The following is a 27,828-nucleotide window of genomic DNA, read 5'->3' on the forward strand; positions in this document are numbered from 1 at the left end:
GTCACTGTCATTTAGGTAACAAAACATCTAAAACTCGTACGTTGCACGTATAGTTCAAAAGAGAGAGAGAAAGGTGATAAGGGTAAGGCAGGAAAGTTAACTAGGGTGAGCGCGGTTGGCTATCCTGCACTATGGAAGGGGAAGAGGCGACTGACAGGTGAGAAGAAAAATTCACATTCACTGTATACACGCAATGAAGCGTGAATCGTTAATTTTGTTCAGCAGCCGCGCAACGTTGCTACAGGAAGGGGAATGAGGGCCAATTGATGCGATGTTAACACCCATCCAGGGAAACATGACGCCTTTTGTTCCCAAAAAATCCTCGCGAGGGAAGGTGAGATATCACTCTCGCTCGAAAACAGTGTATTGAACTGAGCCATTCGATAGGCATTCATGGCGCGCAACACAAATGGAACACGCGTTAAAATGAGGCAGGACAAGAGATAAAAATGGGCACAAGTTGGAAACGGCTGCTTTAAGCCCGGCCCACATAGGGCGAACTTTCACAGCGAACTTTGCGCAACCCGCACCAGCGCGGCGGAATGCCAGCGGGCCGCCGCCTTGCTGCACCCACATGCGGCGAACAACAGGCGGCCGCCGCCGCTACGATTTCAGTGTTGCTAGAAACAGTGTAGTTTGTTTTCGTGGTGGAGTACCGCTGTTCGTGTTCAGGCTGTTGCTGGTCTGTCGCTCCTGATGGCACCTTTGTTGATCCGGGCTCCGAGCCCTCAATCTTCCGTTCGTTGTCAGGCTACACGTTGCATACACGGCTCGCGACAACTCTTCTGTACGTACAGGTTTATTTACATATGTACATTTCGGCAACAGCTTGCGGAGTCATCGACTCCAGCTCTCTCATCGCTATCCCATCGCCCTCCCCTAAAACATGGCCGAATTCCCCGTTTTCAGCCATTCGGTTCACACAAGAATTTTCTTCTCCGCCCCTCGGCATTGTAGGCCGGACAACTCTAACAATCACAAGCAGTTTTACAAGCACACAACTGTCACGAATCAATGGTTATCTCAAATCAGCCCAACAGTTTTCTTTCAGTCACTCCTATTGGTTCATTTCGCTCTTTCCCGTTTTCCTCTGGCCAATACTTACATTGTAGCTTCACTTCAAAGCAAACACGAACAAATCAAAATAAAGAAACCAGTAACAACAAACAGCAACAACAAAGTACACCAACAAAAGCCAGGAAACGAATTTCCCTTCCATTTTGAATCCGCTTGTTACCCGGCCCATGCACTCGAGCAAGCTGCAAACTAGAGGATGCGCCGTGTAATTGCTTGAACACAGGCGGCGGCCTGCTCTACGCGACGAAGACAACCTGAGCGACGCGACTCCCATCTGCCCATTAGCCTCACAAGGAGCGCTGCCGGCGCGTGCCCTTTTATCTTTTGTCCTGCTCCCCCGACACCGGGGGCGCAACAGTGACGATCGGCAAGTGAAGCGTTTGTCGGCACCCGTTTGCCGCGGTTGACGCTTTGAAACATCCTGCACATGTGGTCCATGACCATCGGCTCAGCGACGCCCGCCACCCCGCTCTAAAAGGCCTATCTTGCTAGCCGATATCGCGCGGCACTCCCCGGGCCTATACACACATATGGAAACGTTTCTGTAATACCCCCTAGTTATTCTCCATGTATACAAATAAAATATCCAAGTAAAGGTCGTCGAACTTAACAAGTGTCATTCCATTCGCAGTAAGATGCAGTGAAAAAAATAGTTTTGTATCTGCAACTCAACCAGGGGTGCTATAACGTAAAATGATTCCAAACTGTTTTGATTCCAATTTCTGCAATCAGCCTCCACGATTGGTCAAAACATTTTCGGGCTACTCCAAACTTCGCCTGTCTGTCACGCGACGTCATGAAAACCGCGATAGCTCCCCATCTGATATAACGTGTACAGACTGATTATGCATGCTTAAACCGCACACAAAAAATAATCATTCCTGATTCGAAGCCTTTTCACTATTAGCCCTCTGCTATTGGTCCAATGTTTTCTGGCTACGCCCACTTCGCCTGTCTGTCCCGAAACCTCACCAAACCGCGAAAACTCACCACGTCAAGCTGACGTGCACGCGAAAAAAATGCAGTAACATGCCGAACAAAACGGAAAATATTTCTGTATAGCCGAAAGGGAATAGAAGCTGGCTGCCCGCCGATCGCTCAGGCCCTCGCTACTCGCATCTGTCGGTGAGCATGTATTTATTTTTGCATGATAAACCTTTTTGCGTGGCAGTAAAACGTTATCGAGCCCTTTCGGCATGCATACGACATCGCTCTGACAACTCTTCCTTGCTGAGGATCCGTTTTAGCGGCATTCTTATCCTTACGTTGCACGCCGCCGCGATTTTCGACCAGCCACCGCAAGCTAAGTAAGGCGAAGCGGACCAATCGGAGAAGCTGGCACAAGCCTCTTCATGTGGTTAGCTATTTTCACTGTGCTGGCTCGGCCCCATCAAAACCCTCTCCATTAGAGCGTGCTCCTCGTCTCTTGTCAGCCAATTGGATAAGAAAAGCCGCTGAGTGTAGACAATGTTATTGGTTTTGAAAGCGAACACAACTACACAGGTGACCTCCTATAAACAAGGAGAGTGTTTGATTGGGTTGTTCAGACAACGCTGCGGGTCACCGCCTGATGCTTGCGTCGGTGGTTACGTAAATTTGACGTCAGCAGTGTGGATTCAAAACACTTTGGAATCATTTTACGTTATAGCGCCCCTGTATTTTGCAACTAAGCCATATCGGTCGCGCCTGGACAGCTGTGATCAGTCTATCATTGTACGCAATGCGAACAGCTTTTGTCGCCATGTTCGCTCTATGCTCTTTGGCTGGCTAGCCGATTCAAATGCTGCGGCAGGAAAGCGGACACGACCGTGCCCTGACTGGTCCGCGCTGACAGCCTTCATTCGTCGCTTCCGGCGAGCGGTTGACCTCTTGCGAACATATCTAGCCCATCATAATCGACGGCGAACAGCCGCCGGCCGCCGGGCGGGCGCCGCGCGCGGCCATTCGCCAGTTTAATTCTTGCAAGAAAGGCGCTCAATGTGGGTCGGGCTTTACTGTCACTGTTGAGCTAGCCGCAATTAACACAAGAACGTAAGGATTGACATAATATGCCTGATTTTGTCCAAACAGGTCAGCACTGTGATAAGGCCGGGAAAGAAAAACGGTCCTGAAGCGAGGGGGGGGGGGGGGGGGGAGAAGAAAACCTCACGTGCGGTGGCAAGCTCTTCAACAAATTAAGCATATTTCATTGCTGATGCGCACTAGTTCAATATAGAAGCTGCGTGCCGCGAACCTTTCGCAGAAGGCCTGAGCCAGCTGGGGCTAGTAACAAAACAAACACTTTATTTCACTTGAACTGTGCTCGCTAGAGATATCGGGGGTTCGTGATATTCCCTTCGATCATCAGCCGCTCCCTCCTCCTTAATCCTTTACACTTGCTGTTTCGCGCTTCGCACACTGTGAATTTTACCTAAACGGAGTACGTAAACCAACAAAGAAAAGTGGAACCCGCATGAGCTCCTGCAACAAGTGCGCACCGAGTCCGGGCGTGCGGCACGCCGCCTGCCTCGCGTGTCACACGATCCCGCGCTTATGGTAGTATTCCCAGAATGCGGTTAGATTCTCCACCTTTCTTTCTTTTTTTGGAGAGAGGGGGGGGGGGGGTCGGGCTTCAAGGTTGTCGCATGATGTTCCCTCTTAGGTTTTCTTTACCCCGTGTTAGTGAACGCTGACGGCAAGCAGGCGATAAGAACAGGCTCAGCGCTACCAGGGCCGTTTGTTCGCCTGCTCCCGCAGTCACCGACAGAAGAGGGCTGAGACCTACGAGCGCTGAGAATTCTGGCCCACAGATCACGAAAGAAAACTGCTGTGCACCAGCACACTGCACGCCCTACTTCTGACCAGGGGTGCTATGCAGGATGTGCCGAGTTTCTCGTTCGCGCGACTTTCACCCGAGTTTGCTCGATGGCAGTCAGTGAACGGAGATAGCAAGGTATGTGCAATAACAGCGGGCAAAAATAAATGTCGAGATAAAGCGCGTATGACAACATGAGCGCGCCCTGCGCAGCACAGTGCTTCCGCGCTTCAAGCACAGAGGACTGCGCAACAAAACCCGCCAGCGTCACGTATTGTTATCAACGTATTATCGCAATTTAGCAATACCATCACAGTCCCGCCGTCTATCTGCACAGTTGCCGTGAGCCGCTTGCCACGCTTTTCTCGGGCGCGTCTAGGGCGTGCCTCCTCTTTCGGGCATTATCTTTCTATCCTCAATCGAATGCGATTAGGGCACATGGGGTGCATTCTTGCACCTACACTTTCCCTCAATCGAATACATGGATATACAACAAATACAATAACAAACATTTTATTTCTTAAAGTATTGATTTTTCGTTTTGAATGCCATAAATTTGTGATGACAAACGGCCATCGAGTGAATGATTAAATTTAGCACTTTTTTGCCGCGAGTGGCGACAATGGGCGAAAGCTTTCAAGCGGATACATTCTTGAGGGTCGCACGCACGAGGGAGTTCATACGGTGAGCAATCGCCAGGAGCGCTGCAGTGCTATTCTCGATAAAGTCGATGCGATAATGACGCATAAAGTCAGTCATGACAATGATCTATCCATTCCCTGTATATTAAGGGAATGGCAACGCAGCGCGGCGGCATGGCTGTTCACCGCAGGTGCTTTAACTGAGGCGACTATTAAGGCCGCCGTTTTACCAACTGAAACGATACTCTAGCCATAGAGACGGGGGCAACGGTTGTCGCTGCAAAATTGCTGTGCGGTATCGTAGGGTCCGTAGTGACGCAGCACAGTAAAAATGCACCAGGGCCGTGATAGTGTAGCAAGGCATTAGGACTTATTCTGCTCTAGTCTTATCATCCAACACTCACTGCCGGCTGATCCCGTTGATAATGCGAGCGGACCGTACCTCCGACCACTGACAAAGCACGATAAGCGTGAAAAGGCATTATTACATTAAAGGCATCGCTACAAAATACCGGCCCAGTTTATCTGCGCGCGCTAAGTCTCCGCTATGCAATGCGAAGAAGAGCGTGCTGCCCAGCGACACAATTCATCGCTTGTCACCGCTTGCCCAGTGAAGGTGTCTCCGTGCGCATGTACGCAGAATTTGAGTGTGTTGTTCACTCCAATGTGCTTTCCGATTGCATCTGCTGCTGAGCTAACCGCGATCGCAGATGGATATCGTAACGAGAGCACAGCAATCACATTTTTGCGGGTGAGGGCTCTTGTGTACAGTTAGGAAACTAGACTTTGAACGCAGGAAGGTGTTGCAATTGTTTAGTGTGCCGTGCTTGAGATGAAGAAATGCCATCGCACTGGGTATGTTTGCGCTGACCGGTGACTATGTTTGTGACAATGCGGCTCCGATACCTCACTGATGACAGAGCAGCCATCATAAATGAAAGCTGCGATACGTTGTCGTTGGAAAATACTACGCACTGCTCAGGATCGTCACCCACCGCTACGCAACCACGCCTTGCAAGCAGCTACAGTGACCTGCCGATAATTATTTGCTGCGTGCTACGTCGCCAGAATGCAGGCAATTGGGGCCGTCACTGCCCAAGAAGATATATGCATAAGCCTGTGAAAGTCGACGCTCTTGTTTTTTTATAGTGGTGCTCAGTACATCACCAATGACCGTGCGTTATGCGTGTTTTATTTCGCCGGTTAATGTCTTGTTAATGTCTCTCAGTTCCGCACCACGTCGCTGTTGCCGAAAAATAAGTTGGGCGTGACCAGTGGCGTAGCCAGGGGGGCGGGGGGGGGTTGGGGGGGTGGAAACCCCCCCCCCCCCGAAATGTTTTCCGCCCCCCCCCCCACTTACCCGCCCTTTGTTTTCGTCGCTTCGCGCTGACATAATTCATGAAACCGGTGCTACTATCACAATTTCATTCCTGGGCGCTTCCGTTTGGTTGGTAATTTACAGCGAATCATGTCTGCATATGGAAAAAACTGTCACGGTGTTTGTCAAGGCTTTGACACACTGTGAAGTTTTGGGCGAGAATGTGGCGGCCGCATTCTGAAGCAACAAATGTGCAACAAATGAAGCAACAAATGCGGCAGCCGCATTTTAGATGATGGCGAAAACGCTCGAGGCCCGTTTACTTAGATTTAGGTGCACGTTAAAGACCCCAGGTGGTCGAAATCTCCGGTATACATTTCCGCCACTTCCCTTCAGGTGCCGGTTAGGCCGCGCTCGCGCAGGATCTTAGGCTACGTTCACACTTGGTCTCGAAGCTGTAGGAAGCGGCAAAATCTTGCAAAAATCCGCCCGCCTTGGCGGCAAAACAGGCAGAAAAACAGGCTGCGAGCCAAATCAGTCTCGGGCCGATTTTTTCGCCATGGCGAAGCGGAAACGCGGCGGAAAGTCGTTCTGCTTCACTGCAAGCTACACTAGCATGTAAACAACCGGTCGTAAAATTGAACATGGCACCAGAAGTGTAGGCTGTAATGCTGATCGACGCGATCAAGAACGAGCCCTAGCTCTACGATAAGAGTGGCACTAAAACGTACTGTCAGCAATACTCGCGATAGTATTCAACGTCGCGCGACCGGAGGTGCGGCAACGAAGCCTTGGCGTGACCCAACTTCTCGCGATTTTGCAAAGCCAGACTAACCCACCACCGCCGTTTCCGAGGTGTCCGCGTCTTCCGTTTATTCATTGTCCATTTCTAGAAAACAAGTAGGTAGAAGTATAAAAGCCATTTCTTCTTCCACTTCCACGGCAGACAATAGTTAGGCAGAATATTCCTCGTTGGCGCTCCATAATTCTCCTCGCACGTGTACGGTATGTTGCAGAAGTCGCGGGGTGCTTTTCTCGTCGCGAAGATAGATTGGGAGCGTAGGTCTCACGTAGGACGCGCAGGCTTTGGCGAGCCCCAACACAAGGGCCAGCCCGGGTTTTAGCTGTGGTGTTCCCGTTGCCCCTTTGGTGTCCTGGAGGCGCCGACAATACGAAATGATGAAATGTTATTACAACTTGTAAATAAAAGCTATTAAAGAAATATTCTCACGCCTAGGCACCAACCTGTGACTCAGCGCTACCGCGCCCGTGTACGGAGAATTACGGAACGCCAACGAGGAATTTACCGAAGGTCGCAGATGACACGCGAAGTTGCGTAAAATGATCACTTTTGATGACGGTACGTGGGTCAAAGAATGAACATACCGGTATGCTCGACATAATGCAATAATGAGCGCCACCACGCCGACAAACGTACGCAGGCGAGATGGATCTGGACGAAAACGGCAGCGGCGGCCGCGGCGGTAGCAAAACAAATGTGAACAACTTGGACAGGCGCGGAAAACATTTTCCGGCCGCTTTGGCCTTTCCGCCCGCTTGCCGCTTCCCAAGTGTGAACGTAGGCTTAGTCTGCGCGAGAAACGTCTCTTGTTTGCGATTGCGCCCCTACGGAAGGCTGGTAATTACCGTTGTGTTGTTGAATCACAAACCAGCAATTACGGAAGGCTGGTAGTTGCTGTTTCAGTTGTGGAATCCCAAACCAGCAATGTACACACGTAGGGGTTGATGACAGCAGTGAAATTCCACCGACTCGCAATAGAATGCACGAAACAGACAGCCGACAAGCATGAATTACTGCTGTGCGCAGTACAGCGTAAGTAAACTCTTGTTGCAGGCGCTGACAGTTCTAGTCGGAGTTCACGCGTCCTGAGAAATTGATTATGTGCACTATGTACTGAACAATACCGGAGTTCATTCCTGCATCACTAGTACACCAATCAGTCGAGATTCTGTGAGGTACAAAGCCGCTTCCTGTTTGCACCGGCGAAAGTGAAGCAGAAATGAGTTGCACGCACTACTTAAAATGCGTACACATGCCATATCTATGCTGTGCGGTGAAATATTCTGTACAACTCTGAATCTGTTGACGTAAAGGCAAATGACGGCTGCACGCTCGCACACAGCGGAAGACACAGCGGCCCATGCACTTGCCGCAGGAAATGCAACCCTCTCGTATGAGGGAGCAGGGCGACGAAAGCTTCGAAAAAAAAAAGCCTTACGTGTTTTTGCGCGTATTTAAGTTTTCTAGCGCAAAGCCGCAGCGATCAAGCTATTGCTATGGGAGTAGGTATAGCCTGGTCACACGTGCATTTTCACGCGTATAGCCGTCCTTGACTTGTGAAACGCACTTCGCCCCGACGAGGACGACGCCATCTACGCTTAACGGAAATTAACAATTAATGATGTCTTCTCCGATCGCACGGGTCGTCTCAATGATGCGTTTTCGAAGACTGGTCCATTCAGTGGCACGATGAGAGACCGGTGCTCCAAACGCCCACTGTATCTGTCGTACTTAATGTATTTACTGGGCTTACTTTACTTTTTACTTAATTTCTTCACAAGCACACGCACACGCGAGGGGGGGGGGGTCCCATATCTTTGATATACATGTATAGAGTGTGCTTAAACTACCGACATTTATTATCGATCACGTGACCTAGAGGCAAGCAGAAACTTGCCCCCCCCCCCGGTCGGGCCGGTGAACCCCCCCCCCCCCCGAAAAAAATTTCTGGCTACGCCCCTGGGCGTGACCCAACCGTGGTGGGCGCGCACAAGAGTTACATGGCTCGTGTGGGGCGTGACCTACGGCTTTGATTGACAGGCGAACTCGTGCTAAACTCGTATATCGCGAAACCCCCCTCGAGTTGAACTCGGGAACATGGCGGCGGCAGCAGCATCTTGTGTCATCGCATCCAGCGGCAGTAAGCGTCGTTACGACCGTCTCGACCCGTTAACCTACATGACCGAACCAGCCCCAGGCCAGGTCCGGCGTCGTCATCGGGGTACTGGGGCACCTGCGAGCACCTGGGGTTCAACCCGGACCAACCAATCTGCGCAGGCGAAGTGGTCACATTATATTGGAAGGCTCAGATTAGACGCCGGGATGCCTGCCGGTGCAACAGCTGCCGAAAGCAGTTGTCGCAGTAACACGGTACCGCTGCACTGCACGTGCAGCGAAGGAAGTTACTTTGCCAACACGGACCGCCACGGTCGTTCGAACGATCACCTGTCCAGGCGGCAAATGATTTGGCTCATGTACTGCGTCAGCCAAAGCGTAGACATATGGCTATTGAAGGAGATGACCGGCGACTTGTCTCCTCTATCGGTGCACGCCATCGCCGACTGGAGGAACTACCCCGTAAGTTCGCGAGGAACGAGCTGCTGGCGCAACCTCGACTCGGTAGCCCCGGGTAGATAGCGCAAATTGACGAGTGCCTTCTTCGCGGCGAGCAAAAGTACAATCGAGGCCGCCTAATGTCGGGCGACAACTTTCCACCGAGCCGCAAAAATTAGGGCAGTGTTAAAGATGGTGGCCCATGGGTCATCGGCATGTTCTGCGCGACCAGAGGGGTGCTGCGACTTTCAAGGTCGACCGACGGAAGGCGGCGACGCTAGGCGCAATTATTGCAGCCAATGTTCAACCGGGGACCATTATTCATAGTGACGAATTGGCCGCATACAACTGTATCCCAAATTTATTGAATGCTAATATGCCTCGGTGCACCTCCCTGTTGACCCCCTTGTTCAACCAGTAGCACAACCTCACAGACGCATCCCCTTCTCCTAATGCCTTAATCTGCTAATGGCTCAATCTACATTGGGAGACAGTCCGCCACAGCGTGAACTTTGTGGACCCCTTCACGGGCGTTACAAGCAAAAAAAAAAACTGAGCCCTTCCACTGGGGTGGAGATGGAAGACCAGTGAAGCTGTACTATGGTGGGAATTATGTATTTCCAATGATGACTATTAAGATGTGATGGTGTAACTGTTTGTTTTCACTATTACAGAATGAGAAATATATATGATCCAGTGGTTTTCATTTATTTAGTGACCACAGGGACCAAGGCCTTATGGTCGCTACGGTACACTGCCATAGGGTGTACGGCAAAGGTTGGCACGTCCTTCATAAACACATCACCAACGCCGCGCGCGTTCGGTGCGAACGCGAGCAAAACGCCGCCGCCGTTGACAACTGTTGTGTGTGTTGTTTGTGTGACCACACACAACCGCTGTCAAAACGCTGCCTACGTGACGGAACGGCTAAACGCCGTTGTCGACACTGTTAGGGGAGAGATGGACGTGGTGGCAGTCAACGGCCATGTGCGCTGCGAAGACCCTTTCTTGCGTTTGTTAGAAGCCACGGATCGCTCGGGCTACCCAGTGTAAAGACTCTTTCCTGCGGTTGTTATAAGCCATCGCACGGCGCTAGCCGGTATGAAGGTGCATCACAAAATCAAGGAAAATAAAGCGTAGTTTTCTGACCCATTGATTTCCGTCATTACTGCGTGCTTACGCGCTAAGCGCGCCGCAAACCACTTCTGTACTAGGGCCGACGCTCACTTCGTCTCGCAGCCTTGCTTTAGCGCGAGCAACGAGCGATCCGTTGAAAGACCGGTGTGAAAACTAGGCGCACACCAATCTGTGCTCGGAAATGGCAGCGCAAGGACGTAGCGAGCCGCACCAATTCAATCCAGAGGAAAGGGAAGGCGCAACGAGCGACCTGTTCAAAGCCTAGTGCGAAAACCAAGCGCACACCAATCTTTGATCAGAAATGCTAGCGCAAGCACGTAGCGAGCCGCGCCAATCCAATCCATAGGAAAAAAAGGGAGGCCGAGTGTCCCCTCGTGGTATAACGCTAAACGTATTAAACTACAAATTAGTCTAATACGCATTCAGTCTACGTCTTGTAAACTTTAAAGTACTTATAACCCACGTTATTGTGACTAATATTATTGTAATAAATGCATTTATTTTATATCTTGCTTGTGCCTGTAATGCACTCAGTGCAACGACAAACAAGTGAAAGAAGGCACGACCATGCACCGACTGTATCATCACGTGAGCCCCAGTTTGTCGACCGCCCATATGGCGACACCCAAGAGATCGCCACCCAGAGTGAATCTAGATAAACCAATGAAACTGGAGGCGTGCCCACGGACAAACTTTGCCTTGTTACCATTAGTTCTTTCACCTTGGGGCATCGCCAGAGCTCGTGAAGCTCCCGAGTTTCGCCAAACTCGGCGCATCCTGCATAGCACCCCAGGCGAGCAGGATCAGTGCGCCCTGATACTGACCATCAGACATACAAGTCTTAAAGAATTGCTGACGGTAGAGCATAGTATCGGCAGGGGTAATTACACAGGCAATCTTCTCTCTGGAAGCGTTAAAGTCGCTGTACTTTTGATTAAAAATGAGTAGCCCCTCCCCTGTCTAGGAGTTAAGGGTAAGCGAAGCTCGAACCACAACCAGTCACACGCCCTGCAGCTGGCTCCGAAGTTTCGGTTGGGAAACTCGCCTTGAAACCTGGCCGTCGCACCGAGGAAGTTGGAGCTAGCGTTGCCGAGGCGTGCGCCGCCGTTGTATGGTTCCTGCAGAGGTAGACGACGCGGACGTCTGGCCTCAACAACGCGCTCCCTCAACTCGGGGTTCGCAGCTATTCGGTGATGTTTCGCCTGGGGGAAGCCCTCAAGCTAGAACCGGCACGTTGACGAGAAGCCCTTTCTCGAGAGCGTTCATTCTGGATGGATTTTCATGAAATTTCTTCAAAATTAAATCTGTCCGTTACGTAAGACAATGAATGGCTCATACCCCCTTAAGCAATCGCTCATACCCCCGTAAACGTGGCCTCCCCCATTAGGACGACAGAAGAGAAGTGGAATTCTACGCAGGAATAATTATAGCGGCAACGCTGCCAGCTGTGGAAGAAGACGACGATAAACGCGGGAGCAATGGCACGAGCACGTGCTGAGCACGAGGCACCTGTGCAGCTCTGAGATACAGTGTACCTTCTAGTACACTGTATCTGAGAGCAGCTGGTTTTTTTTAGCATTACATTGCCGGTTCAAGCTAGCGTATGCAAGCGTCGCTTGAGAAAAAAAACAAAAAAACACTGATGCAATATGCAAAGCGCGGACTTTACACATCAACGACAGGCCGTTCAGAAGGCCCGCGATGTCGCCGAGAGCCACCACCTCCCGGTTCCGTCATGGGCGGGGAGTGCCTTCGGCTCACGCCAATTTTTTTCCTCCGGACCTTTCAATAAAGTTCTTGTTAACTGTTAACTGATGCAATAAGAAGCGTAATGTTGCTGAGTAACTGTTCTGCTGGATTATTCATATATCGCGCAGCTTCTGACTGTAAAATTGTTCAAATAGCTGGAGTAGCAAGCCCGTAACATAGACAAGCATCAACATGGATAAAACTCCGTGGATAAAACATCGTGCTCGTACACTGCACAATTTTTTTCACATGAGGTTCTATGCAGGATGCGCCGAGTTTGGCGAAACTCGGGATATTCACGACCTCTGGCGACGCCCCAAGATGAAAGAACTAATGGTAACAAGACTCAAGTTTGTCCGTCGACACGCCTCCAGTTTCATTGGTTTATCTAGATTCACTCTGGGTGACTATCTCTTAGGCGTCGCCATATGGGTGGTCGACAAACTGGGGCTCACGTGATGATACAGTCGGTGCATGCCCGTGCCTTCTTTCACTTATTTGTCGTTCCACCGAGTGCAATACAGGCACAAGCAAGTTATGAAAGAAATTCATTCAGTACAATATTATTAGTCACATTAACGTGGGTTATAAGCATTTTAAAGATTACAAGGTGTACACTGAATGTGTATTAGACTAATTCGTAGTTTAGTACGTTTCGTGTTATACCACGAGGGGAAGCTCACCCTCTTTTATTTCCTCTGGATTGGATTGGCGCGGCTCGCTACGTGCTTACGCTAGCATTTCCGAGCCCAGATTGGTGTGCGCTTGGTTTTCGCACTGGGCTTTCAACAGATCGCTCGTTGCTCCTCCTCTTTCCTCTGGATTGAATTGGTGCGGCTCGGTACGTGTTTGCGTTCCCATTTCCGAGCACAGATTGGTGTGCCTGGTTTTCACACTAGGCTTTAAACAGATCGCTCGTTGCTCGCGCCAAAGTAAGGCTGCGAGACGAAGTGAGCGTCGGCTAGCGCAGAAGTGGTTTGCCACGCACTTACCGTGTAAGCACTCAGGAATGCCGGAAAGCACTCATACAAGGGTCAGAAAAATACGCTTTATTTTCTTTTACTTTATGATGCACCTTCATACTGGATAGCGCCGAGCGATGGCTTCTAAGAACCGCAGGAAAGAAAGAATCTTTCTACTGGGTAGCCCGAGCGATCAGTGGCTTCTAACAAACGCAAGAAAGGGTCTTTGCAGCGCACGGGGCTGTTGACGGCCACCACATCTATCCAAGGTGGCACTCCAGCATCGGCGCAGTTGCCGTGTACCCACCGCTGACGAGGTGGCGCTTGACTTTTTTTTTACAATAACTTTCTATTTTTGCGTGTGAACGCCAGTGATGGGGTCCACAAAGTGCACGCTGTGGTTGACGGTCTCCTAATGCAGATTGATGCATAGCCCCATTAGCATCCACTAAAATTGGAATACAGTTGTATGCGGCCAATTTGTCAATATAAATGGTCCCCGGTTGAACATAGCCCCATTAGCATCCACTAAATTTGGAATACAGTTGTATGCGGCCAATTTGTCAGTATTAATGGTCCCCGGTTGAACATTGGCTGCAATAATTGCGCCTAGTGTCGCCGCCTTTCTTCGGTCGACCTTGAAAGTCGCAGCACCCCTCTGGTCGCGCAGAACATGCCGAAGACCCATGGGCCACCATCTTTAACACCGCCGTAATTTTGGTGGCTCGGCAGAAAGTTGTCGCCCGTCATCAGGCGGCCTCGATTGTACTTTTGCTCGCCGTGAAGAAAGCACTCGTCAATTTGCGCTATCTTCCCGGGGCCACTGAGTGGAGGTCGCGCCAGCAGCTTGTCCCTGGCGACCTGACGGGTGTAGTTCCTCCAGTCGGCGATGGCGTGCTCCGATAGAGGAAACACGTCGCTGGTCATCTCCTTCAACAGCCATATGTCTATGGTTTTGCTGACGTAGTACGTGAGCCAAATCATTTCCCTCCTGGAGAGGTGGTCGTTCGGACGGCTGAGGTGGTCCGTGTTGGCGAAGTAACTTCCTTCCCCCTCTGCCCGTGCAGTGCAGCGATACCATGTAACTGCGAAAACTGCTTTCAGCACCTGTTTCACCGGAAGGCAGCCCGGCGTCCATTCTGAGTCTTCCTATATAATGTGACCACTTCGCCTTCGCAGGTTGGTTGGTCCGGGTTGAACGCTACGTGCTCGCAGGTGCCCCAGTACTCTGATGACGGCGCCGGACATGACCTGTGGCTGGGGCGCGGTGGACGAACAGCGCTTGAAGCCGGAGAGAGCCGAAGCGTTCGCACGAACTTTTCCTCCGCAGCCTAGTCACACCAGTCTGTGCTCGGAAATCATAGGCAAGAACGAGGGCCTTCGCCTAACTCGTCACACAGCCAGCGCACTGACGTTTTGGAAAGGCAAAAATGACGCTGAAACTCTACGTCGGTCATGTAGGTGAACGGGTCCAGACGGTGATATTGACACTTGCTGCCGCTGGATGTACGAGTTTCGCACGAGTTCGCCTGTCAATCAAAACCATAGGTGACACTCCACGCGAGGCATGTAACTTTGTAACTTGTGCGCGCGCCCACCACGTTTTGGCCACGCCCAACTTATTTTTCGGCAACAGCGACGTGGTGCGGAACTAAGAGACATTAACAATCTTGACCGGCAAAATAAAACACGCATAACGCTCTGTCATTGGTGATGTACTGAGCACCTATATCAAAAAACAAAAGCGTCGACTTTCACTGGCTTATGCATATATCTTCTTGGGCTGTGATGGCCCCACAACACAGTTCATTGCCTGCATTCTGGCGACGTAGCACACAGCAAATAATTATCGGCAGGTCACTGTAGCTGCTTGCAAGGCGTGGATGCGTCGCGGTGGGCGACGATCCTGAGCAGTACGTAGTGTTTTCCAACGACAACGTATCACAGCTGTCGTTTGATATGGTTGCTCTGTCATCGGTGATGTATCAGAGCCGCAGTGTCGCAAACACGATCAGCGTCGAGAAACGCTCGCTTTTCTAGAGCCAGTGCGATGTCATTTCTTTATCACAAGCACGGCACACTAAACAGTTGCAACACCTTCCCGCGTCTTAATTTCCTAACTGCACACAAGAGTCCTCACCTGCCGAAATGCAATTTCTGTGCTGTCGTTACGATATCCATCTGCGATTGCTGTTAGCTCCGCAGCAGAAGCAATCGGCAAGCACATTGGAGTGCACAACATACTCAAATTCTGCGTACATGTGCGTGGAGACACCTTCACTGGGCAAGCGATGACGAGCAATGAATTGTGTCGATGGGCAGCACGCTTTCTTCGCAATGCATCGCGGAGGCTTCACCACTTAGATAAACTGGTGCATTTTCACTGTGCTGCGTCACTACGGACCCTAGAATACCACACAGCCATTTTGCAGCGACAGCCCTTGCTCCCGTCTCTATGGCTAGAGTGTCGTTTTTAGTTCGTAAAGCGGCCTCCTTAATAGCCGCCTCAGTGAAGCACCTGCGGTGAACAGACATGCCGCCGCGCTGCGTGGCCATTCCCCTAACAGAAAGGGAATGGACACAACAATGCCATGACTGAATTTATCGAACATAGCCCCGCAGCGCCCCTCGCGACTGCTCACTGCATGAATTCCCTCGTGCGTGCGACACTCTAGAATGTGTCCGATTGTTAGCTTTCGCCTCACTGTCGCCACTTACGGCAAAAAAGTGCAAAATTTAATAATTCGCTCGATCTCCGTTTGTTATCACAAATTTATACCATTAAAAACGAAAAACCGATACATTAAGAAATAAAATGTTCGTTATTTTATTTGTTGTATATTAAAGTATTCGATTGAGGAAAAGTGTAGGCCCAAGAACGCACCGCATGTGCCCCGTTCGCATTCAACGTAGGATAGAGAGATAATGCCCGAAAGAGGAGGCACGCCCTTGACGTGCCCGAGAAAGGCGTGACAAGCGGCTCACGGCAACTGTGCAGATAGACAGCAGGACTGTGACGGTATTGCTAAATTTTTATAATACGTTGATAACAATACGCGGCGCTGGCTCGTTTTGTTGCGCAGTCGTCTGTGCTTGAAGCGCGGAAGCACTGGGCTGCTCAGGGTGCACTCATGTTATCATACGCGGCTTTATCTCGAGATTTCTTTTTACCTGCTGTTTTTGCACGCTTCTTGCTATCTCCGTTCACTGACTGCCATCGAGCAAACTCGGGTAAAGCTCGTGCGAACGAGAAACTCGGCGCATGCTGCATAGCACCCCTGATCACCGAATCACGCGTGATTATGTGAAACATGACCTGCGTCACTGCGATACATTATCATACACTGCAGAAAATGACAGGAAATGTCTTCGCAGCTCTATTTCCAGGCATTCAACCGTGAAAATGACAGCAGGCCACCATTTTATGAGACGTACACCATGATGTAGTGTAAAGGGCAGGCAATCAAATTGTGTAAATATCACGAGCAATTTTTTTCTTTTTCATTGTTTTTCGTGACTTTCTCCTTCTCTCCTTTTCATGGCGATATAAATGGCATTCTGAATGAAGCCGATGACTTGTTAAACAAGGTAAAATTATGACCATTAAAAGTGATGGCTGGTTGTTACAGTGTACGTTATCACAGGAAGATGAAGCAAAGTCGCCTAATAGCAGGACGCTGTTATTACCGCGTGTAACGTTTCACAGCCGTCATGTCTGATACACAAATTGAAAAAGTGAGCACATAACTGTTCCTAACAAATACCTCACCAGTTGTATATGTCTTCAGGACAGCGAGACAGGACTCGTAACTTAGCATCATCGAAGAAATCGTAAATCATGACAAAGGCATTTTAAACGTTACCATCACACGGAATAACGCACGACAGGTTGTATCGGGCCATTGTCCTAGCGAAGTGAACATCCACATAGCTTATGGATATCTCGCGCTTAAGAGCTTTGCATGAACTTATGTGCCGAATGTGTTGTTAATAGACTGTGTTGATTACTATTTGACTGTGTTGTTGATCAGGAGTCCAAGATCTCGTCATGCTTTCTCGCCTTTAGTCTCTGCCTCCCGCAGGGAAATTTTGTATTCTTCCTGCAAACAAACATGTTTGATTGATTGATTGATAAAAAAGAAATAGTGAAGCGAATGACGCTGTGCTACAATTTCAGAAACTTTTTGTTGTTGTTGTTGCTGTTGCTGTAGCCTAGAGCATAGACACCTCCTCGCGACGAAGTCAACCCTGAGTTGGTAAGCCAGCATGTCTCAATCTAACGCCGAGAAGTACTACGTAGACACACTCACTCGAGGTCGATGCTTCGCAGCTTGAGCCCAGGCACGGGGAGCATGCTCCGGGCGAAGAAGGCAAGTCTTGAGTCTCGGATGACCACGTACTCGAGGTCGGGCAGCTCGGCGAGCCAGCCCTCCTCGACGCTCTCAACGCTCGAGTGGAGGACGCTGACGCCCCTCACGGTGCGTGGCAGGAGGCCAAAGTCGCGGCCAAGCCTCAGGCCGCTCATCTTGACCAGCCCGAGGGTCTTGAGGCGTGGCAGCTTATGTAACGTCTCCCAGCTGGCCGGAAGCGTGCTGTCGTAGCTGCGTAGGCACCAAGACGCTCGTCATTTATATCACCGGCTGTTGCCTCTGGAGTGCACACCGTGAATTAATGCACAACAGTAGGGCTTTGTCACTAAACGTAAGTGAACCAATTGAATGCCCCGAGAAAAGTTTGAAAGAGTTCAAGAAGGGGCAAAGTTGTTCGAGATTGGGCTTGCTGTCTACCCCTTGGCGTCCATTCTGCTGCGCCGAGAGTGTCATCGTGCCTTCTTGGTCAGACCACTTCCTCATTATCAGCGTCACCCTCGATAAAGGACGAACAAAGCAAAAGTAAAGGGTAAGGAAGAGAGAGAGGAAAAAGAAGAAATGAAAGGCAGAGAGGTCAACCAGGTTGATTGTCCGGTTGACTACTCTGCATAGGGATGGATGGGGTAAAGGAAGGAAAGATTACTAGAAAAGAAGCCAAGATAAAAAAGAGCTCCCTCCGCGCACTATTGGTTTACAGTCAGTCCCGATGCTTTCAAAGTGTAAGAAAGAATGTTTATTATTAATACCGAGATACTTTGCATAACTTTAATAGACAGGCGATGTTCCTTGGCTTTTTTGGTTTCGATGGCACTTCATTTTTTTCCCGTGATAAAACAGAAAATTCGGCTTCTTTCTTTGTCCACTACTGCATTGCGGTAAAACTTGCGTGGCAGACGTACGATCCCCACCACATTCGTCTAGGACACAGGAGTGCTCTGTGGCAGCGCGCGTTCGCGCCCTTCAGTGGGTGTCGCTGATTGAAAACGATTTCACTTGGCAATTAGCCGTGCATTACTACCAAGGCATTGCGAGTGGCGCTACCCTTGACTCACGGCCATTACCAATGCCTTTGGATCAGGGGCCCTATACCCGAAAGACGCTCACGAGGGGTGACACATGACAAAAGGGATCTCCCCCTCCCCTTGTGAAGGTCACTTGCGGAAGGGGAGATATCCAAACCCCTTTACGGACCTAGAGGCAAGACCTCGTGGACAGCTTTCCGAAAACGCAGAACTTCTAAACACACTCATTTTTGTTAACAATTCTAGTTTCCTCAAGAACGATTTTATTGTTAGCCGTGACTCAATTTGACCAAAAACGCTCCAGTTTTAACGTTTGTAAGTTTAAAGAAGCAGCGTCATGTGCTTTGTTGCATTGATTACTGAACATTAGCATACAGATCGAGTGTTTTTTTGTTGTTTTTAACCATACGGAATTTTTAAATATGGCCTGTAGCAGAAAGCGTAATTGCAGTCCTTGGGCTATATTACTCCAAGCGGCGGAAATTGCTTGCACAAGAAATCGGAAGGCACGCCTTTATCTCGCAACATCACGATTTCTACATGAGGCTCGCCTTGTGTATATCGTTGGTAAAATCGGCATAAGCCAAAGAGCACAGAGAGAAACACTAGTACCGAAGAGAGAGAGAATTAACCCTATTTTGCCCAAAATGTGCTTAGAGGAGGAGGTAATGAATACAAGCCTCCCCCCTTTAGACGAGTAGCGGAGGCCAGCACAACTGTCAGCGCATGCCAGAGTCTTGAACCAGCAGCCTCCTAAATATGACGCACACGCACATGAGTGGTTCTTAGTACAGCGCTCCAGCGCTTTATAGTCGGTGACAGGTTAAGAATGGAGTGCCAGATATACCGCTGTCTAACTCAAACAAAATTTGCACAGAGGCGCCAGTGAATCTGGCGAATCTATTTCAATATTGCTGTCTCTTGGGAATTATTTAGGCAGAAAGCTGGGCCAAGTTGGTGTGAGTGTTTCAACATACAATTCTAAACAAATTTTAGAAATATTTTATTTCCGAATTAAAGTAGGTTACTGCAGAAGGCTGTCAGCGCCACAGAGTTCTTTGCGTCGATGCAGCGAACGCTCTTGACTGAGGCATGCAGGGTTGTCGCATACGTCACTGAAGGAAAAAGGGAAGTTTAGCCACGAGGAAGACCATGCATGTAGTATAAGCGTTAAAGAGTCATGAAATACCTATAAAGCCTATTTGGCGCGTCCGAGCGTTGATACACGAGCAAAGGCAGCACATTATGCAGGAGTATGGTACTTGAAGAAAAGCCAGTACAAGGAAATGATGGCAACTGCAGCACAAAAGATACTGATTTCTCCTAGACGGAACGGTGGCATCATCTGTCGCCCCGTGGCCCGTTTCTTCGTCTTTTGCGATAGCGGTGATAGACGGCGCCAGTGACATTGTGAGCTGCCTGTGCGCCGTGGCGGATCCAGAGGGGAGGCCCAGAGGGGAGGCCTGCTCTCCCCCCCCCCCCTGCCTATCCTTTCATGCGCAACTCCACCCATTCGTCTCCACCCATCCGTTTCATCCGTCGGCAATATAATATTCTGTGCATGACTTTGGGCTCAGAACAGGCGTATGTTGACTTCGCAACTTCGATGGTGCAACGCCCACGATCTTCCCATCTCTTGTTGTTTAGAAGACATCCTCAGTGCTCCACCCCCTGCACCCAAGCACTATAATGTCCACACCGCCCTCCCATTTTTCGGGGTTTTTCCCCCTTCCTACATTTCATCCCGCGGCGGCTGGTTCATTGATTGTTTTCCGCTCCCGCTGTTTTCGCTGCGAAACGCTGCCCCAGAAGTTTCTCTGCCCGTACAGTGCGCCACTGCCGCCTTGGCACTGAGCCGTGTTCCCTCACATGGAGGGGGGGGGGATTTTCTACTCCAGGCGGCCGCTGTATCTTGAAAACCATCTGCGACGGGGACAGAGTCCGTGCGTAGCTGTGTTTTGGCGGCTTAGTTCGCGTTAATGCGAGCGACTGCACGAATGTTTCGCTCGCTGCTGCTGCCTCGTTTCCTCATACCAGCGCTTTGACAGCGAGTTTCCGCGGTCATCGAGTGAGATGTGTCCATGCTAGCTTGTGAGCGCGTGACACCATGCTTGTCAATTTAGTTAGTATCCCTATGTTTACAAGTTTATACAGCCGATAAAACTATTAACCTCACTTCGTATCATCGTCATCATCATCAGCCTATATTTATGTCCACTGCGAACGAAGGCCTCTCCCTGCGATCTCCAATTACCGCTGTCTTCCGCTAGCTGATTCCAACTTGCGCTTGCAAATTTCCTAAAGTTCTTCATCACCCCACCTAGTTTTCTGCCATCCTCGACTGCGCTTCCCTACTCTTGGTATCCATTCTGTAGCTCTAATGGTCCACCGGTTATCCATCCTACGCATTACATGGCCGGCCCAGCTCCATTTTTTTCTCTTAATGTCAATTAGAATATCGTCTATCCACGTTTGATCTCTGATCCACACCGCTCTCTTTTTGTCTCTTAACGTTAGGCCTAACATTTTTAGTTCGATCGCTCTTTGTGCGGTCCTTAACTTGTTCTCGAGTAGAGTGTAGAGCACTGCACGGGCCCGGCCCGGGCCCGTTTTTACGTTGGGCTGCCCACCCGAGCCCGACCAAGAGTTTTATGGCGAGACCCGGGGCCGACCCGGGCGCGGAAATAATCTACGTTACCCGCCCGGCCCGCCACCCCTTTACCTTAGGCCCGAGCCCGGCCCGAGACCGAAAAAAAACATGTTTTTCAGAGTCGAGACGCGCGAGGACAACTTGACACTCGCTACGTGCACACCACCAGAAAGTCCGAGCCCGGCCCCGGCCCGTGAAAAAACTGCCCTACCCGGCCGGGCCGGGCCCGGGCTTTCGGGTAAGCCCGAGCCCGTGCAGTGCTCTAGAGTGTACTAGAATACGGTCGAGTGGGACGAGCAGCTGGGGCGGCGCATGCTTTGCAGTCAGTAGAGTGTACTAGAACACGGTCAAGTGGGACGAGCGGCTGGGGTGGCGCATGCTTTGCAGTGAGGCACCCGATGTGGAAAATTACTGTGGCGGCGCTGCGATCGAAATGGATTGGGCCGCATCAAGGTCGCGCTGTTAAAAACTGCTGCGATACTGCTCGGCAGGGTCATTCGTACTACTTCGCGCGCTGGTATTTGCGTTTAGACCACTCAAATGGTCTTCATAATTGCATATGACATGTATTTATGCCTTAAGAATAAATTCCTCTCTTTCGCTTCTTTATTTTATTTTTTAATGTCACTCGGTGATTGCGCGTGCATTGCGGCCGCAGTGTCGGCTTTCATTCTACTATGTTATTGTACTTACGGTTCCCTTTGGAGAAAAAATATTTGTCTAGTTCTTCAAGCAGCATGTATCTCTCGTGTGTATTGTTGCGCATATAGTTTTCCATCAGTAGGTCTTGCGACTCGCAGACGAAGAAACATATGTAACCTTCCTGCTTGTCGCTTCAACCAAGTAAAGCATTTCTGCCCCATCCGGCGCCTTGTACTCAGATTTACGGGAAGCATTGTCATAGATAAAAATAGAGTGAACTGCAGCGCAACATTCCATTAAAGTTTCCGCCTTCCTCGCGTAACCGAATGCGGAGTAATTGGTACGGAGTCACTTACTGCGGTCATACCTTGAGCGCCGAAAACAGTTTTAGTTAGTCATTCTATATGCTAATCTTTCGCCGTAAGCTGTACGTGGAAATTTTTTACCCAGTTGATACTTCAAAGAAAAAGGAAAGAAAGAAAGCTGGCGCGGCAGCCTAATTAGTGGCTATATAGTGGATACGGCGTTGGGCTGCTAAACTGGAGCTCGCGGCTTCAATTAAGGTTGCGGAATTCGACAGGAGCGAAATGGAAAAAAAACGATCGTATACTTCTATTTAGGTGCGCGTTAAAGAAGCCCAGGCGGTGAAAACTAAACCTCATAATCATATCGTGGTTTTGCCACGTAAAACCCAAGAATTTGTTGAAATGAAAAAAGAGAAAAGCAGGTGGCTGCGTTCTTCGGCTTTTTTTCTAGGGGGTGTAAACAAAATAGTTGTAAATTATTCTCGAATCTGATTTCCGAGAAAAACATGTTACGCTTATCCTATATTTCATACATAAACGTAAGGCCGTTCCCAAATCTATAACCGCTCAACTCAGCAGCTTGTATACTATAAAAGTCTGTTTTCAGTTCTCCGGCGCACCATCATAACGACCATAATGAAACAATTAAAGGAATGACATGTCTCACATACACGTACATATATATGCAGATATGTTGCGCTCGTTGACGAAGATAAGTGTGGTACCACATGGGGCACCCAGTCATAATGGATTGCAAACACCAACGTTGGCATACACGGTGAGACTGTCAAAAAAGTTTTCCTAGCCTGAATCAAGTTAGCAGATTTACAGGCTGCCCCCAAACGGGGCGTTTATATTGAATGACAGCTAGGAACTTGTTAAGCAGGACTTATTAACACCCGTGCCTGAATTCTCTCAGGAACTACGCCTCTGCGCAACAGCCATGACTCTCCGGCAGCACAATCATTCGGAATAACAGCCCTTACTTGTATCGTTCACTCACCTTTGAGACTTCACTGGTGCTGTTATGCGTTACATTCGAACGGAAACGACTATTCGGCGTCGTACAGTATATCAATATAACACTCGCATATAATAAGATGGTTTTGCCTGCTATGACTATAATTTCTGTGAATGAGAGCTTTATGTGCAGTATTCACTAATAAGAGTTTTTGTTATACTGCAAACACGTGCCCTTATTCCTGTGGGGAGATCTCGCTTTTTCGATTAGTGCCTTTAGAATATATCTTATTTTTTCTCTTACATACATATCGTGAATATATATCTCATTGTACCCTTTGATTTAATTACCTAGAAATACATTGGTCATTCTTCGCGCCATGCAGTTAATAAACCGGGTTTAGTTCACTCTAATATTGTTTTGCTGGATAATTGTCCCTGATCAATATCCACCAACAAGAAGCGCGCGTAAAATGACACGATATCAATAATAAAATTTTCTTACGTAGCCTTCATGTTGCAGAGATACCAGTTACTTTTATAAGACAGTGGCAAAACAGCAGTTCACCTTGCTAAAACTACATTTGGTACCGGCTGTCAGGAGTCATGGGCGCACTAAAGCAACTAAAACATAAAAAAGTCTACTGCACAGACGTTCTGCGAGAAAAACTGGGCGTCCGCCAGCGTCCGCGTACCGAACGCGCGCTCGCTAGAAGACGACGCGCTTGACAACGACAACAAAATTGAAGACGTCGCGTTTAATAATCCATGCCACAAATATATTTGTTGGCAAAATGGTGTAAACATAAGTTTGCACTTGAAATAAAGCGCTATTTTAAGAGCGTACTATGCGCAATCGGCCTCGGCGCCCGCAACGAAAGTACGTTGGTTATGCGGCAGAGCGTGTCTCTGCCCCAATCCAGTTCGCTCGCAGCGCCCTCGCACAATTTTTCCACACGCGGCGTCTCAGCGGGAGAGCGCCGTTCGGCCCACTCCACCATTCTCTAGTACACTCTATTCTCGAGCGTCTTTGTTAACCTCCAAGTTTCTGCCCCATATGTTAGCACCGGTAGAATGCAACGATTGTACACTTTTCTTTTCAACGACAGTGGTACTCCCAGTCAGGATTTGGTAATTCCTGCCGTATGTACTCCAACCCAATTTTACTCTGCTGTAAACTTCCTTCTCATGATCAGGGTCGCCTGTGAATAATTAACCTAGATACATGTACTCTCTTACAGACTCTAAAGGCTGACTGGCGATGGTGAATTCTTGTTTCCATGCCAGGCTATTGAACATTATCTTTGTATTCTGCATATAATCTTCATCCCCACTCTTACACTTTCTCGGTTAAGGTCCTAAATCATTTGCTGTAATTCGTCTTCAGTGTTGCTGAACAGAACAATGTCGTCTGCAAACCGAAGGTTGCTGAGATATTTGCCGTGGATCCTCACTCCTAAGCCATACATAGCATATATACACTTAATCTTACTGAATGTCTATCGCAAGATTGTGCTTTCAGCTCTTACTAGAACTTAACGCCAGAAATCACGGCGGACGTGCTGAGATTTGTCTTGCAAACCTATTAACCCACATAGTCACTGCCTCTGATCACCAGTCACACGTACACACTGCGTACTTCTGTTCTTATTTTGTTTAGGACAAAAATAGCTTCGCGCTTTTTCAGGACCATTATCTAGTGCTGAAAGCTTTCATTTTTGCTTCAACGCCTATACAACTATAGTATGCAAGGTGGACGCAGGTTTAGAGCGCCAGCACTTAAAAAAATAGAGTATTTGTGTGGATTTCTTCAGGCGCAACTTTCGCTCCGCCCTCCGCACCTTCCCGTTCTCTGCTGTGCAACTGTAGTGAACGCCCCCCCCCCCCCCCCTTGAATGCTACCCTGGATCCACCCCTGCCTGTGCGTGACCATAGGCTAGGCGAGGTAAAACTTTGGGCTAGTTGGTGAGTCTTGACCTATGTTGGTGGGTGTAGCCTAGTTGGTGAATCTCGATAACGAGAGATGCAAGGCCTCTATCCGTCAATATCGAGAACCAGCCTCAAGAAAATCGCCGAGATAACGGCCGTATTTTCCTGCCGTGATGAGATTAGGCGTTGCTAAAGTCTGCAACGCCATTAATTTCCCGTGAAGGGGGCAAACGGGTTAGAAAGGGCTACCCATTTGGCCTGAAGCTGGCAGGCCTAGGCAGGCCAGGTGTCGCCATCTCAGGCAGCGACGTAATTGCAAGTATATGGCAGTGAAATAAGGGTGATTCTACGCCAACTGTCTAAACCGTGGTGGCGCTCGACTAATATCCATTTCTCTCACAAAAAAAGAGAAAATGCACGTATATAAGCATTACTTACATTGCTTGCAATACTGTGCATATTACATATGCACAGAATTTTCCCGAAATACCTTGATCGGAAAACATTTGGGCCCGTGAGGCTCATTTGAATTTCATGAAGCGGTGGAAAACCAGGCGCGAAACAAAAATTCGCCAAGAATCAACCGTTTCGTGCATTGTTTCAAACTTTGAGTTTTTGCGTTGTAAGAACACTGTGTTTTCATTATAAAACAGTTTCACAAAATCGTTTTATGTTTTTCAATCCTTAGCGCTGAGGTAAACGTGCCTAAATTATAGCGTTTTGGGGAATCATTTTACAAAAGACTGTCATGGAACGAAACCCGGATTTACTTTAAACTTTAATTGAGCTCTCCCTAGGACGTACTATCTTTTAAAATTTTTGTTTTCGCCGATGTGCTGCGTACACGCTCTAAAATAAAAGCATGATATTGGCAAAAATGCTATTTTGGCCTATGTGCAGACGTTTCGGTGACACTTAACGAAGGTGGTGCGTGGAAAAATACGCACAAAAGCGATTATAATTCTGAAGCATAACAAATTTCGTCACGGAAACTTTATTCGAAGTAATTTGCGTTTTGACCAAGGAAAAAAAATGAATTTTGAATTTCAGTCCCACCACTGCAATATATCGGTTCGCGCTTTGACTTCATCTCATAACATGTTGGCGGGACACACAAACCAACTGAATTTGCCGGGTAAGAAAATAGGTGGTGTATCAGCAGCATACGGTTTTCGATTCTTTTTTTTCCGTACTGTATTCTTTGAATGAATAATCAAATAAACTCCGCCGAATACCTTGCCCGTTCCCTTTGTTGTGGCTAGCCGGATAGGCTCCCCCCTGCCCTTTTCTAAATATTTTTTCCTTTCTTTCTTTTGGCTTTTTTTTCATTGTCCCGTTATACTTAGTGGCACAGGAGGGGCATTTATTTTTCTAAGGCTTTCTACCTTCTCTCTCTCTCTTCTTTTTTCCTCTTTACCCCACTTTAACGTATGTATTCTTTGAATATTAAACGGGTAATCATTTGCAAGCTTTACGCCATTTTTGAAAATCGCCAGTGGCAGATTTCATAAATCTTATTCTTGAGCTGAATTATTTAACTAGCACGAGAGATCGACACGCACTGAACTAGTTATCAAAAAACGACTAATTAACTTCTTAATTAGTTACTTCACCGCACATATCGCAGTTTACAAATCGTAACCAGTGAGCCTGCAAGACCTATCCACTTGAAATGAATTTCCAGGATAACACCAGTTTCGAAATATTATTTCCCAAAATGTCGGATGAAATACGTTAGCGTGCCAGTTACTTTCGTGCTTGAATGCATGAAAGAGCGTTTTGTTAAAAAAGTACGTTTAATAATCTATAATTATTGCTGCGAGCTTTATGGCTCATATCTCGAAAATAGTGTCATTTTAAAAATTCATTCCAAGTGAATATTGTAAACTGACCGGCCAGAATTCGTAAATTGCAATGTGCTGTAAAGTGACTCATTAGGCCGCTAATTCGGGAAATTTTGGTAATTAGTTGAATATTTATTTTGCTTTATCGTGCAAGTAATGTCGGGCTCTCTGACTAATCCCGCTCAAGGACTAGCATTATGTTATCTGCAAGAGCCTATTTTTCAAAATTCCGTAAAACTTAAAAATGATCAACCCGTGTATAAACGCGATCAACCCGTATATAACAATATCATTGACTTAAGTACCACATTGCCCCAATTATAAACAGCTGTCCTTATTGGTTTCTTCAGGCTTGACATTACACAGGCTCTGTGCTGCGTGTGCCGACCAAACATTTGTCGACTACTGTCTATTTGGCCCCAAGTAGCTGGAATAATAGTAGAGACATATCACGGAACTACAGTGAAATATGCTCCATAAAGCTGCCTATCAACAATATTCGCCCAATGTATTCGTCTTTCTTCGCTGGTGACTTAACGTGTGTCGTGTAAGTGGTGGTTCCCAGTTCACGCTCATGAAAGTGATTTGGTTCCCGCACTACCACTTCACGCGTAGGCGGCCGCCCACGTATACTTCCAGTAGCACGCAAGGGCGCAATGTCGACCTACCTTAAGTAGGCTTGAAATTCTTCAGCATTGAAATTCTGACGAATTTCTGGTGATCACTGCTTTTATTCCTCTCTGCACGCACCACCATGTGCAGCACGCTGGTTTGTATTTCCCGCCAATGTGCCATGAGGGTAAAGTCGAAGCGCGAACCAAAATATTGCAATGGTGAGACTCAAATTCACATTTTGTTTTCTCGGGGAAAGCACAAATTACTTCGATTAACATATCCGTGGGGAAAGTAGTTATGCTCCTCAATTATATTAGCTTTTCCGCGTATTTTTTCATGGACTACCTTAGTGTGTTGCCAACGTCTAAACATAGGTGAAAATAGCATTTGTGCTGAGTTCAAGCTTTTATTTTAGATCCTGTGCTTTGCACAGAGGCGAAAATAAAAGTTTACGAGAT

The 27,828-nt window shown here is 48.5% G+C and overlaps 1 protein-coding gene across 1 annotated transcript in view; it reads right to left on the reverse strand.

Moving 5' to 3' along the window:
* LOC119442794 (chondroadherin-like protein) overlaps positions 1–27,828 on the reverse strand; it is a 45,070-nt gene that overhangs the window by 3,076 nt on the left and 14,166 nt on the right. Inside the window, exon 2 of the mRNA XM_037707823.2 lies at positions 17,344–17,634. Coding sequence (XP_037563751.2) covers positions 17,344–17,634 — 291 coding nt within the window. The remainder of the gene's footprint in view (positions 1–17,343; positions 17,635–27,828) is intronic.

This window comes from Dermacentor silvarum, chromosome 1 (genome assembly GCF_013339745.2).
Source record: "Dermacentor silvarum isolate Dsil-2018 chromosome 1, BIME_Dsil_1.4, whole genome shotgun sequence".
Lineage (NCBI taxonomy): Eukaryota > Metazoa > Arthropoda > Arachnida > Ixodida > Ixodidae > Dermacentor > Dermacentor silvarum.